At 38.9% G+C, this 13,997-nt stretch overlaps 1 protein-coding gene across 4 annotated transcripts in view; it reads right to left on the bottom strand.

The window, feature by feature from the left end:
• FAM184A (family with sequence similarity 184 member A) overlaps positions 1-13,997 on the bottom strand; it is a 98,352-nt gene that overhangs the window by 2,544 nt on the left and 81,811 nt on the right. The window contains exons 12-17 of one of the 4 annotated variants that reach the window (XM_048492119.1): positions 13,785-13,912; positions 12,281-12,465; positions 10,554-10,700; positions 5,702-5,819; positions 2,834-2,938; positions 637-836 (exon numbers count right to left, since the gene is read on the bottom strand). In XM_048492119.1, coding sequence (XP_048348076.1) covers positions 637-836; positions 2,834-2,938; positions 5,702-5,819; positions 10,554-10,700; positions 12,281-12,465; positions 13,785-13,912 — 883 coding nt within the window. The remainder of the gene's footprint in view (positions 1-636; positions 837-2,833; positions 2,939-5,701; positions 5,820-10,553; positions 10,701-12,280; positions 12,466-13,784; positions 13,913-13,997) is intronic. The other 3 variants (XM_048492135.1, XM_048492128.1, XM_048492144.1) reach the window with 3 other exon arrangements.

The raw sequence follows: 13,997 nt of genomic DNA, 5'->3' as shown, positions 1-13,997 counted from the left end.
GTATTTACAAATTGCGTCAAAGTAGAATTATATAGTAAGATGGATAGAACGTTTTATTCTCTCCAAAACAGAAAAGATTAAGTTGTTTTTGTTTATTTATTCTTTAAATTAAAATATATATATAAATTTGAGTGTTTCAATGCTAAAGCATTAAACATCTAATGCATGCACATAGCCCCTGAATTCTAAGTTTACTTTCATAAATAATTTATCTCAGGTAAGGAAAGGGAGTAAATGAATGTACATTCATCACACATAGAAGAGTTTGGTTGGGTAAGAAACACCATCACACAATAAGTTTTAATAAGGGATTACAACATTTGCTTAAAGGAGAGCTAGTAATAAGCACAAACATTTAACACAATTGTTCATAAATGTAAACAATTGAAAGCACATGAACCAAACTGATAGTAAAGCTCCTTACAATTTAACTGAAGGATTCAAGGCTTAGTAGGCAGAAAAAGTCACATTTTAACAACTTTTGCAACAGAAAGGAATACTGTAAAGAGGTTTAAAATATAGTATGAAAATTAAAATTGTACACTCATGAGTTGTTTTTAAGATATGTGGTTCAGCTAAAAAGAAACTGAAAACTGTCCCACGTTGGGGGTGGGAAACTGGTGAGACAGTGCTCACCTCAAAAACGTCTTGGGCTCTTTGGGTGGTATTGGCTGTGGAAGTGGTCTGCTGCTGTTGAACTCAATATCGTGGATGGGTGAATTAGGAATAGGGTCCAGACGGTTAGGATGTCCATTGCGCACTCCACTAGATTCCAGAGCACTTAGATTGGGGACACTCACAAACCTGTTTGCTGATTTATCATTCTTCTTCTTTTGCTGCATTAAAAATAACAAATGTAAGGAAGGGCCCATACATTAACACAGATGAGGAAACAAGGTTTTGTGTGTGGTTTTTTCCCCCTTACACCTGGTATTAAGGCTCAAGGCTTTTATAAAATTTACTTCTGCTGAAGGTACAGCATTTTCTAGAAACAGCTAGAAGGCTACCACCTGTTTGCCTGCTTAGTTTTACATTGTATTATCAGTTTTAAGCTGTTTACAGATTATTACTTCTGAAAAACCAAGGAGCTACTTCCGCATGGTACTAGTCTTGGCAAAATGATACCAGCCTTGGTAGCATGACAACTGTACAAACATAATGGGTCTCAGGTGGGAAGCCAGTCAATTCCAAGAAGCTTCTGGTGCACAAAATTTCACTTCTAAGAGATTTAAAAGAACAAGGAGGGACACTTCCCCCCAAATATTTATATTTGATTACAACCTTCATTTTAATTTAAATAATTTCTCTGATTTAATCAATTCTGCTGTAAAACAGTTTTAGATTGCCACACTGGTTCCTAAGTCAGTGCCTGACATCATACATTATTTCAGGGTTGCACTGAATTCTTGTGCTGGAGAAGTGGTGTGAACCTCTTCCCTCCAGTCTGATATGAAGCAATGTCCATGCCAATCCATGCAGTGTCCAGTCCTTGTGATTCTTCTAGCTCAGGGGTAGGGAACCTTTAACACCCAAAGAGCCATTTGGACCCGTTTTCCACAGGAAAAGAACACACTTGGAGCCGCAAATAATTTTTGACATTTAAAATAAAGATAACACTGTATATATTGGGGTTTTTTTTTACCTTTTACTCCGTTCATTCTGAGAAGTGCATGGATGCGCCCGCCCTGCTGCCTGCATAATAACCCTCTCGAGCCGCAGGTTCCCTACCCCTGTTCTAGCTCAAAAGGGATTTGGAATTTGCATGAACTTCCACACAATCCAAGGTTCACACTGGAGGTTAACTGCATGGAGCAGGAAAGAGGCTTGTATCACTTCAGCATTGCCGCAGAATGTATGACTCTGGGTCAACAGCATCAAGTTGGGCAGAGAGCAAGACAAACTGTGTTAGTGAGGGAAGCATCTTTTATATTTTCATTGAACATTTCTGCTTCCTGTTTTTAAAAAAGCACTTTGCTACTTTTCTCAGTGCAGGTGGCAGAAATCTAATCTAAACAAAACCTTGGCAATCTATTAGCAATGAATTTTGAGACCATATTGTGGAATTGCATCCTCAGGCTGATTATAAAATCAGGTGGTTTTTCAAGCAATGAATGGGTCACAATTTAACTAAAGGACTATAAGGTTCAGGGGCTGTTCAGTTGGATCGTTCTAATTTGGTGTTTTATTGACGCCCCTTTTAAGTGCAGGATTATTTTAAACATTTCTTTTTTCCCTTTGGATTGAAAAGCACAAGCTACTTACATATTCTGTGTGGAAAAAGCTCTCACACTACAAGTTCTGCGAGTTCTGTTACCTTCTCATAGCATTTGTTTTAGGGTACAATTATTTCAGCTCCTTGATGGGAAGTATAAAAATGATAGATCTTCCCACTAGATGGCATATGTGAATCAGTGCTTCAAACGGTAGTATCCTTACTTATAGTGAGATAGAGAAAGGTGAGCTGGTGGTATTATTGATAATATGTTAAAGTGACTGATTTGTCACTTTTGTAAAAATAAACAATTGTCTTTATATATCAGCCTAAAAATACATTCCTTGTATAATTCTGAGCTCATCTAGACGTGCTCTAAATCAGACAAAGGTGCAGAAAAGACTAGCAAACGGAGAGATTAGAAAGGAGCTCCTCCAAGGCTTGCAATAAAGGGATAGCTTTATTTTATCAGAACTAAATCTGAACAAGTTCTGGAAAAGTTCAGAGCTTATTAATTAATTTGAATAATGTGGGTTATGGTTGAGTTGGACCTCGAGCAAATTTTTATAGAGAATATTATCAACATGTTCACAAGTGTAATATTAAATTTGTGATACATACCTTCACCAGAGGATTAATAACACCAACATTAGGACTTGCATTAAATACTTTGTTGAAGTTAGTCTCCCTATTGACTAGTTCCAGTTGATAGAATTTCTTGTCATCCTGATAAAGAATAAATAATAAAACTATTTATTTATTTAATTCATTTATACCCCACCTTTCTCCCCAGCAGGGACCCAAGGTGGCTTACATCATTCTCCTTTTCTCTCCTTTTCTCTTCACAACAGTCCTGTGAGGAAGATTAGGCTAAGAAAGTGTGACTGATCCAAAGTCACCCAGAGAGTTTCCACAGCACAAGTGGGGTTTTGAACCCAGAGCTCTTTCCTCACGGGTGGAAAACAGCGCCCCAGGGATGGTAAAAACACCGTCCCTGGGGCACTGTCCGATCTTCGTGCTCGCCCCCCCCCGGCGCGAAGATGCTGCTTTAAACTTTTCTCAGGGGGTGAGGGTTTTTGAAAACGCCGGCTTCCATTCAGTGCCGAGTGAACGGCACCAGGTGGAACATGGCATTTTTCTTGCGGGCCTTCCAAATGGCTCTTACCTCCTGTCACCTTCCATTGCATTGTGGAGGCCAGGGGACACACCTTCTGGCCTCTGACCCCAGAGCCATCGCTCTGGCCATGGGGGTGTGTCACCAGCCTCCACAACACAAGGCGATAGGAGGTAAGAGCCGTTTGGGAGCGGCACAGCCTGTCCGAAGGCTGCACCATCGGCTGCGCACCCAGCGGGACCATCCATGCGAACAGTCGGGGGGAAGGTGCATTGGCATAAACTATGCCGATGCACCCCCGCTGAGCTGGCCGTGCGGAAACAGCCTAGGTCTCCCAGCTACTAGTCCAGTACTCTTAATAGCTTACACCACATTGAATTTTAACTAATTAGCCACATTTTAAAAATCTGTTGTTGTTCTTGCTTTTATTAATTTAGTGGTATTATTGCTACTGGTTTTATTAGTTTTTACTGATTTTGATTAATTATTTTCCATGGTTGTGCCTTTTGTCCTTGTTCACCATGTTAGGGATCTTATGACTATTTCTGCAATATGGTAACCTAGTGTAAGGCTGCTTCCACACCAAGGATTTCGCCTCCATCAGCCACCTGACTGGTACATTTTTTCATGTTTCTGCATGATGCCAGTCTCTATATGTGTACAGACCAACAGCACATTCCTTCCATGAAACATCTGTTTTATTTTAAACGTGCAAATACCATGTTTTTGAGGCAATATGTTGTTGTCAAAGATCCTTACAGCCAAGGTTCTATTTAAGGGGCAGGTGGGGCAAGACAAAACCAAAAAAAAAAAAAATGAAGTGCGAGTCCTTACACCTCAGGGTTTTGCCATCACCAGTCCTCCTACTGCATAGTCAGCCAGAGACCAAGCCTCTAGCCCTTATGGAATTATGAACAAGAAAGCCAATCCTGTAAGGTAGAATACTTACAAGGTCAGTTTCAGAAAACAATTGCTTTGGTAGCTAAAGCCAATGCAGGCTAAAAGTAGTGGATTCAGATTGTAGGCTGGAAACCCAAGAATGCCACAAAATGTAAGTAATGTGTTTCATTGTAAAATTGAACAGAAATATATAAAAAGGAGCAATGAATAGTGAGGATGAAAATAACAAAACTGTAAATCTATGCTAAGCACATTTACAAGTGATGCTTCAAGATCCAGAGGTTACTCAGCAACACTCAATCCAATAGTGTTTCAAAATCCAAGAAAAGAAGCTCCATAATCAAGAAGCATCCCAAAGGTCATTACTTAGTGCAAGGGTGATTTTACATAGAAATGCATCAACAATTAGTACTGAAACAAAATCTATTTGGAATATCAGATTTTTCCACCAGAAGCATTTTTCTCAACCCATATCATCCATCCTGAATCACCCATTGGAGGCAATAAGACACCCTGGCCAGATAACATGAAAATAATTACTCAAGTTTCAAATATCAGGACACTGAACTGAATACAAACAGGTAAAGTACAAAAGGCGGCTACTACCCAACATGGTGTATCTGACTTTCAGATGGCAATCAACGCTGAGAGATATAACTTTTCCCTTTTACCTGTTTCCATTTTATGAAAAGTCATATATAAGGTTACATTGCCTGTCCTGAGTCTCATCTCTTTTTGTCTTCTAGAAACCTACTTATTGGTACCCTATATCCCAATCCACCCTTCTATACTGTACCTTACTTTACTACTGCAGAAGGGGAAAACTGTAGCTTCTGTAGTGGACTAGGATAGAGTCCTGATTCTAGGTCTCCATGTGTGATTCTTCTGTTAGTGTCAGAAGTTTAGAACATAAGCGTAGAAATGACTATTGCTGATGTAGTGGCTCACAGAAATGGGTGAGGAAATCATGCGTCACAGCAAAAAGCCTACAACCTCATAATATTTTCATTTTTATCTTTCACAGGGCATCCAGATATACAGAGGCACTGTAATAAAATGTTAGTTAGTGCATACCACCTCATTCATGTTAAGAGGGCTCCTGTAGAGTGCTTACCAAGGCCCGCCGAATCTTGAACTCACCAGCAGGGGGCATTACATTATTACAAGTGTTTCTTGCTCCAGCTTAGCCACACTTATTTATATATGATCCAGATGATTATCTAATAAAATGATAGGTTTTTCAATGAACCAAAAATTAAATCTAATGGATGCCTTCAATTTATGTAGGTGAAATTTAAAATATTTTGAAGTAACAGTAATTTAGATTTGTCTTTCAGATGTGTGCAGTCTCTAGAAAGTCTGTGTTCTATGGAAATTTCCACTTCAAGTTCACAGATCTTTATTTTCAGGTGATTAGTCAAATGTTATTAGCCTTTGGCATGCTCATATGAGAAAAGACCATCAAAATGTCTTACAATCAATTTCTTTATTAGTTGATCCCTCTCAGCAATCAGGTCTTTCAATTCTGCAATAAGCTGCAAGTCTTCTGGCCTGGATTCTCTGTTCTGATATTTTTCTTCCATTTCTTCTAAACTTTATAGGAGACAAAAACATCAACTATAGGTTTATAATAAACCAAAGCTGAACTATAATTCTGTAATATATGATCAAATACATTCAAGGCAGGGACAAACAATAATGGCTGTGATGCAGAAGTGGCTGTTGGCTATAACAAACAAAATAGTCTCTGAGCTTCATCTAGATAGAATAACCAGCAATAATAGTTATGAAAATGCCTGGGCCTCAGAGCTGCAGGCAATATCCATGTCTTTAATAGAACTGGGAAGACAGTACCAGATCACTCTATGTTTTGACTTGAGAAACAGTTTAGCACCGACAGTACAACACTAAAACAGAACTGTAATTAAGAAAACTGAAAAGGAATGAAACACAGTGAAGAAGCATTAAAGGAGAGAAAGAAATAAGCACAGAAACTTACAGAAAAGCAATATCGAGGACCCCAAGAAAATAAAGCCTTGTGTTTGCAGAAAGGTACTTTTGAATATGACTCCAGTTTACTATTTGGTATTGAATCACATTACTGATTGGAACATAAGGGGCCAATTACAGATCATCATAAATCTAAAGGCTAGTTCACATATGACCTGGACATAAAGTTATTTGGGGGTTGGGGACAACAAGAATGAGGTGGGGTTTAAATGCCATGAACCTTGCCCAAACTATCCTAATAAAATCTATGCCAAATATTTAGGCTATTTTGATTACTATTGATTTTCAAAAAAGTCTATAAAGTAGGAGAAATGCCTTGGAAAAGTCCTACCATTCAGGCAGGCCAAGGTTAATTCTGAAAGAGTCTTGATGTAATTTACATATTAAAAGAAGCAGGTTTCAGAACCAGATATTTGATTTGGTCATATATTACTTCCTAGGCTTCAAGCTCAGCTGAATGATAGTTGATGAATAGCAGTTTATTCAGTACATCTCACAATCTAGCACTAAGATGTTATCTTGATTACTGGTGCTGGTCTATCTGTGAAAAGTTAAAAAGGGCCACTGTGTAGGTTTTCTAACAGTTCTTTTCATATCAAAGAAAACATTTAATATAGTTGCACTGAGTCAATAATTTTTACATTCCAATATTCAATAAACAAAACCCAATTATTTACAAATCTAATTAACTTATTTCTCTTTTCTAATAAGTTATTCAAATTTGCTACTGTCTATATAATTTTATATCAGTTAATTATTAAAGGAAGGTTCTTTGATTTCCACGGTGGCCATCCCTACAGTTGTTATCCAAGGTGTGAGTGTTGAGGTTCTTTTTAATTACAGTGTTTTAATCCCCTCTTATTTATAATGACTCACAGGTAAAAGGCTCCTAAAGGTTAGACTTGTTTGAATTTACAGAATGCAGTGGAACACAAGAGAAGAAATTGGTACCATTGAATGAGTGGAAGTATACTGTGTAAACTAATTCTGTAGAGAGGTGTCCCCAATATGGTGTCCACAGGCACTACAGTACCTTCCTTTTTTGGTACCTGTCAAGTATTTCTAAAAAGTATGCTGAACCAGGTAAGGCTTCTGCCCTGGAAGGCTTCTAATTGGCCACTGGAGATCTGACTGGCAGATTAAATTAATGTTGTTTTGCTGGCAGCTGTTACTACACTGTTGGTTTTCTACTCTCACTTTCACATCGTATTGTTAAAAATTACTGCTCTTCTCCCCTGCACTTTGGCTTCTGTGTATGTGTGGCTATACCTCCTTGGGTGGCCATTTTGTGGTTGCACCTACCACTCTGTCAGAATTCCAAAGATTCCTACAAACTCAATAATCCAAAGTTATGTCTAATGTAGAGCCAGATTTGCCTTGTGCCAGGTGGCCAGATGATGGATTTTGAATAGGCCAATGTTCCAAATCCATTCTGCAAAAGTAGGGTGAAACTAAACGAAACCCAGTGTAGGCATAATAGTCCTGAACTATTCAGTGCAGAACAGGTGTGCCAGAAGCAAACATTTTAAAATCCCTTTGAAGGACAATTATTTGATCACTGTGTATAATGTGATGTTTGATATCAACGCAGAGTAGAAATCATATTATAGATTACTTGCTTCCAACTGATGCTGGCGTGCAAATACTGATCTGTAAACATAATATTCAAATGATGATTTTTTTTTCATTTTTTTAAAAAAGTTTGTTCTTAGATCTCAACACTAAGCACGCAAAAGCACAACACTGCAGTCCACAAGATGAGCACCGGGGGAAAAAAAGTCCCACTGATTCCTGTAACACTGACTCCCAATAACTGCATAAAACTGACTAGTTCTGTACTACCCAAAATAAAATAGTTCTTGAAGAATTCCAACAAAGGTATCGTGGGATTCATAACTTGTGTTATATTTAATTACTATCCATGTTTCCTCCCAAAGGGTATAATTAATTGACATCTCCAAGTGATCATAAGCCATGAAATAAGGATTGTATGCCGTTGTATGATAAAAAGCTCTTGAAATAACATTTAGAGAGGATGTTTGGTAATGATCATATTCAGACATCGGAGGCCTAGACCAATGTTGTTGGAACCTAGGTGTAGTGCAGTGTACTCATCTCATGTCTTCACTGCCTTATATCTGTATAATGGATGTCCTGTTCAAATGGCCCATATACCTATGCCCCAAGGGATACAGTCCTGATCTATGTGTCTGACTTTTCTACCATGGAGTAGAGCTACTCTGCACAAATGGCAGATAACGACATAGAATTATTGCTGGGCTCACTTCATGCTACAGATAGTGGAGGGAAATCACATTTTTAATGTTCCATGAAAAAAAACCTCCTCCACTAAAATCTGGCATATCTGAAAGGGTTCTAGACTACCATTCTCATAGCCTTAATAGGTTTTTTAATGTACAGGGACAATATGCATAATAAATACATAATATTAATTTATTTTATGTATATAATTGTATTCTTGCAAAATAAATGGAGATGGAACATGAAAAATAATATATACCTTTTTGCTGAACTAGTAATCAAAATGTTTTCAATTTGGAGTGACAATTTGGAGATATTTTTATGTGAAAAACAACTGTTTTAAAGAAAGGAAACAGTGTACTGCGAAGTTCAGCCTTCTACAGTCTTTCTATGTATAAAAGTAAAGCTATCAGAACATCCCATTTCCCTTTCCACCCTTTACTGCACTAGGAGGACAAAGACAACAATACAGAGGCAAGGACAGAGGTGAAAAAGAAACTGAAATGAAAGGGAAAAAAAGGACTGTACAGCTAAAGAGATACATTTCCCAGATAGCTTTCAGTGAAATCATCCTTATCAAGGTGATTTTGCTGCCATGGTAATACTTTGGAAATGAGTACTAGTACACTGCTTTTGATCAATTCACAATTATAGAATGGGAAAACAGATACAATTTCCCAGAGGCGTACCAAGGGTAAATGGAGCCTGGTGCAAAATCTGAGTTTTGGACCCCGCCCCCCCCGCCAATGAGCGGCTGCTGTGATGCTGGAATCCATACCCAAACAGCATCACTTTCAATGGTGTTTAAATTAGGGAGCCCAGATTCTCCTTTTAAATCCAGAAAGGGAGAATCTGGGGTCCTCAGTTAAAACAACATTGAAAGTGATGAAGTTTTGGGGTGGATTATCCCCCACTCTGAAACAGCATCACTTTCAATGTTTAAACTGGGGACCTCAGATTCTCCCTTTAAATCCATGCCAAAGGGGGTGAATTTAAAAGGAGAATCTGGGGAAATTTGGGGGGGGGGTGCCTGCTGTCAGGGGTGCAATTATTAAGATAGAAGCACCAAAATTTCAGCATATCTTCAGGAGACCCTCCTGATGATACCACCCAGGTTTGGTGAAGTTTGGTTCAGGGGGTCCAAAGTTATGGACCCTCAAAAGTGTAGCCCCCATCTCCTATTAGCTCCCATTGAAAACAATGTGGGATGCGGCACCCACTTTGGGAGTCCATAACTTTGGACTCCCTAAACCAAACCTCACCAAACCTGGGTGATATCATCAGGAGAGTCTCCCAAAAAATCCCTGAAATTTTGGTGCTGCTAGTCTTAAAACTTCGTCACCTGCAGGCCAAATTGGAAAAAAACACTAAAAATACAAAAAACCCCACAAACAGACCTGCATTTCTTGCGTCCCCCCACAAGGGGACGCCCAGGGACATTTGACTCCCTATGTATCCATTGCAGGTGCGCCACTGCAATTTCCCATATTAAGGTATTAAAGAGGAGCCTTCTATTCAATTCAGTACTTAGTTAATAAAGCTAAAATGGCTCACCAATAATTCAGGTGGTTCCTAGTTTTTGTGGTGCTTATCAACTGACTTCTGTAATTTTAAACAATTTTTAAATGAACAGAAGAGTATTTTAAATACAAAATTAGGGCTCCTCTTAATTAGGGCAGCATCAAACTAGGGCTCCTCTTCATTAGGGCAGCATCCCAATCCCGACTGCAGGGGCTAGTGAGGGTGGTCTGCTTACAAGACTGAGCTTACAGGTCAGCTGTTGCTCACATCTCAGTCTGTGGGTCCAATTCATGCACATTTTAGACCCAAATGTCTCCACTGAAGTTGGTGGCTATACTGGGGTTCTAGCGGGTTTTTATTGTAGAGGCTAAAACTTCTCTTGCTTAGTGCATCTACTAACTTCTGTAGAAACATTCAATAAAATATTTCTACATATGTAGGCCTCTCAAATATCAGTCATTATTTATTAATGTATAGACTAATTCCACTCCAACGCAGCCCACATATGCAATTGGTTAATGTAATAAAACTTACGAAACTTGCAAAGCTGAATTAATTTCCTTCAGCAGCTCTTGGGTCTTATTAAAATCTGCCAGCAAGCTTTGTTTCTCTCTGATGTGGTCTGCTGTCATGACATCCATCTCTCTCTCATGTTTCTTGTTTAAATCTTGTTCATACAGCCTGTTTAATTTATTTTATGTTAAAAAAAGTTATTTTTACATCAGCTTTGTTCATCTTGACTTCCTGCCTTGTTTGCAAAGGATTTGTTCTGTAGTAGCATTGATTACAAAATCCAATTCTGCTATTTACATTTCTTTAGCTTCTTAGCTTATTTCAGCAAAATATCATCTCCTTTAATGCTTTACAAATGTGTTGAAACAAAAATATTCTTAAGGGTATTTTAGGATTGTGCTTCAGCAGTAACCTTTGAACTATGAGTTCTGTGGGGTTCCATTTTATTACCCAAGCTCCTTAACATCCACATGAAATTACTGGGTGAGATCATCTGGAGATTTGGGCTTGGTTGTTACCAATATCTGGATGACATACTTCTTCTGATCCCAGGGGGATGTAGAAATCCTCAGTCAGTGCCTGGAGGCAGTTTTGTGGTGGGTGAGGACTAAGAAACTAAAGCTAAATCCCAACAAGATGAAAGTGCTACTTGTAAGTGGAAGGACTGCTGTCCTGGATAGGGTTATTCTCTCCTTGAAGGCACAGGCTTGGGGATGCTGCTGGACTTGGGGCAACTGGTGGTTATGCAGCTGGTGGTGGTAACTAGTAGTGCCTTTAGCCAGCTTCCACTGTTAGCCAACTGCAACCTTCCCTGAGCAGGAATGGTTTGGCCACTGCGGTACATATGTCAATAACTTCTAAGTTACATTATTTATGTGGGATGGTAACTTGAAAAGTGTTCAGAAATATGAAATGGTACAGAATGCTGCAGCCAGGATGATGACTGCAGTGGTTGATAGGGACCAAATCATCAGTCTAGTCTTGATCAATCTACAATAGCTCCCAGTTCGCTTCCAGACACAGTTCTATGTGATGGTGCCTTTAAAACCATATATGGTTTGAGACCAGCGAATCTTAAGAATTGCCAAATGAACATACTCCACCACTCCAGTCAGCTTCTGAGACCCTGCTTCTGATGACCCCACTGTCTAAGGTCAGACAGGTGTTAACCCAAGAGAGGGCTTTCTTTGTCATGGTGCCAAAGTTACGATATTTCTTCACCAAGGATATTTATCTGGCTGCCTCTATCACATCTTCTGTCAGCAGCTTTCCCGCAATAACCCCCCTTTCTTGCCATATGTTATATATATATTGTTCTGTGATGTCTTTTTGTTCACCTTGCTTTGTTAGCTACCTTGGTAGCCTTGACTAGGCAAAAAAGTGAGATATAAATGTAAACAGAATAAACAGTTAGTGCAAGTTGCAATATCATGTGAGTGGTAAATCCAAACTTCAGGCTGTATTGCTTAGGTCAGCAGACGTCAAATGACTCATGTAGATGCAACAGTTTTGAGTCTGTCTGCTAAAATACAATCATAGAATTGGATGAGACCACAAAGGCAATCCAGTCCAACCCCCTGCCATGCAGGAACACACAATCAAAGAACTCCTGACAAATGACCATCCAGCCTCTGTTTAAAAAAGGCTTTTAAACCCTATTTAACATCTCAAAAATCAAGTGCCATTCTGTCCCTGATTGATTATTCAAGGAATTCGAGCTTGTTACCTGATGCCGCAAATATTCATACCTAATTTGTTGGTTGGATTCACTACGTATTCTGAGAACTTCCTTCCCTTTAAACTCCAGTTCCTTGGTTAGTGCACTTATGTTTTCATGTAGTGCAAGTATCTCCTTATCCAGTTCAGATATGTGGTGGTCTCGATGTCTCAATTCATCCTGCAGATCTGATATCCGGCACACAAATTCATTTTCCTAGTTAGAAAGTGCAGAGAAATAAAGAACGTTTTACAATATTTCTATGTGTTGTGTTTGTTCCTGTCTGAATATAATAAAACTCATCTTTATATTTCTAGTTACACATTCAAAACAAATTTAGAAAGGATATCAGTGCAAGGGATTTGGGGATGGTCAAGAATTATTTTTTCCTCCTCCCCTCCTTCCTTTTCCTTGCAATGAATTAATCATGAGAAATCAGTTTCCTCACTACCTGCAATCACTTGGAAATGGAAGCAAGGCTGAGCAATGATTATGGGAGAAGAACCTGAGCGCTGATACTCTCCTCAACAACTTCCACACGCACGCCAACAGAACCTTGTGTGCCCAGGCCTAGCATCTGTACACTTTGTCTTCTCAACATCCAGCCTCTACTGCCAGGAACATTCCGTATAAGTGCACACACACAGGCCTGTATTCAGCCAGATTCAAAAAATCTCAAGGCACTTTCTTAAGAGAGATCAGAAATTTCTGCTAAGTCTTCCCTCTTGCTATTGCCTTCCACTATGATGTTTCTGAGGGTCCAGCTACCCCAAAGAACAAAATTTCCACACACCTCTATTATTAAGGACACATTTCTTATGTGTTTAATTGGATACAAGCCATAATTTTCACTCCAACATCAGTGAAAATTATGACCTGCATCCAATTTAAAACATAAACCAATGGCCTGTACCCAATCAAATACAGAGAAGGTGGGGAGACATTCTGCTCCCTTGCTATTTCTCTGAAATGGTAGACTCATTCCCATCCTTGAGACACTCAGGATGTCTCAATATACAAAACAGTGTGTGTGTGGGGAGGGGGGTCAACTCAAGTAGCTTTTGAGTGTAAAGAAACAGTTGATAACTAGGAACCTTTGAAATACTATATTCTTTACCAACAGGTCTACTAAAGAAGTTATAATAATCAAATAATAAATAGCCAGTGCTCTGTAGTGCTTAGACTATCACTTGGGAGGCCAAGATTCAAATTCCTATTCTGCCATAAAAAATAGTCATGAATTCCTAGACTTGCCATGAATGAAGAAAGGGGAGAATACTGTAAACCCTTTGGGGTGAAATTGAAGTAAATAAATATATGGGTGACCTTGAGCCAGTCACATAATCTAACCTACCTCACTGGGTTATTGTGAAGATAAAATGAGGAAGGAAAACCCATGTAGACTTTTCTGAGCTTCTTGCAGAAAGGGTAGGATAAAAATACACTTGATTACATAAGGCAGATAGAGAACAAATCCCATATACCTGTAGATAAAAACATGCTTATATTCTTTTGTATCTATGGAAGAAATGTACCTGCTGCCTGCTGAGCTCTATGCTTCTTTCAAGTTCCATTTTAGCCGCTGCCAGTTCTTGCTGATGATTATGCCTTAGTTGATCAATTGCTGCTGCATGCTGATGATTTAGTTCTGAGCGCAAAGATGCTGGGAAATAGAAATAAGCAGAACTTTTTAAGCAGAATAACTGCAAATAATTACAAAAAACTAAATGCATTTACATTAAAGCAAT

The sequence above is a fragment of the Sphaerodactylus townsendi genome, linkage group LG01 (genome assembly GCF_021028975.2).
Source record: "Sphaerodactylus townsendi isolate TG3544 linkage group LG01, MPM_Stown_v2.3, whole genome shotgun sequence".
Lineage (NCBI taxonomy): Eukaryota > Metazoa > Chordata > Lepidosauria > Squamata > Sphaerodactylidae > Sphaerodactylus > Sphaerodactylus townsendi.
The sequence above is the reverse complement of the archived record's forward strand: the minus strand, read 5'-3'. Positions and strand labels throughout refer to the sequence as shown.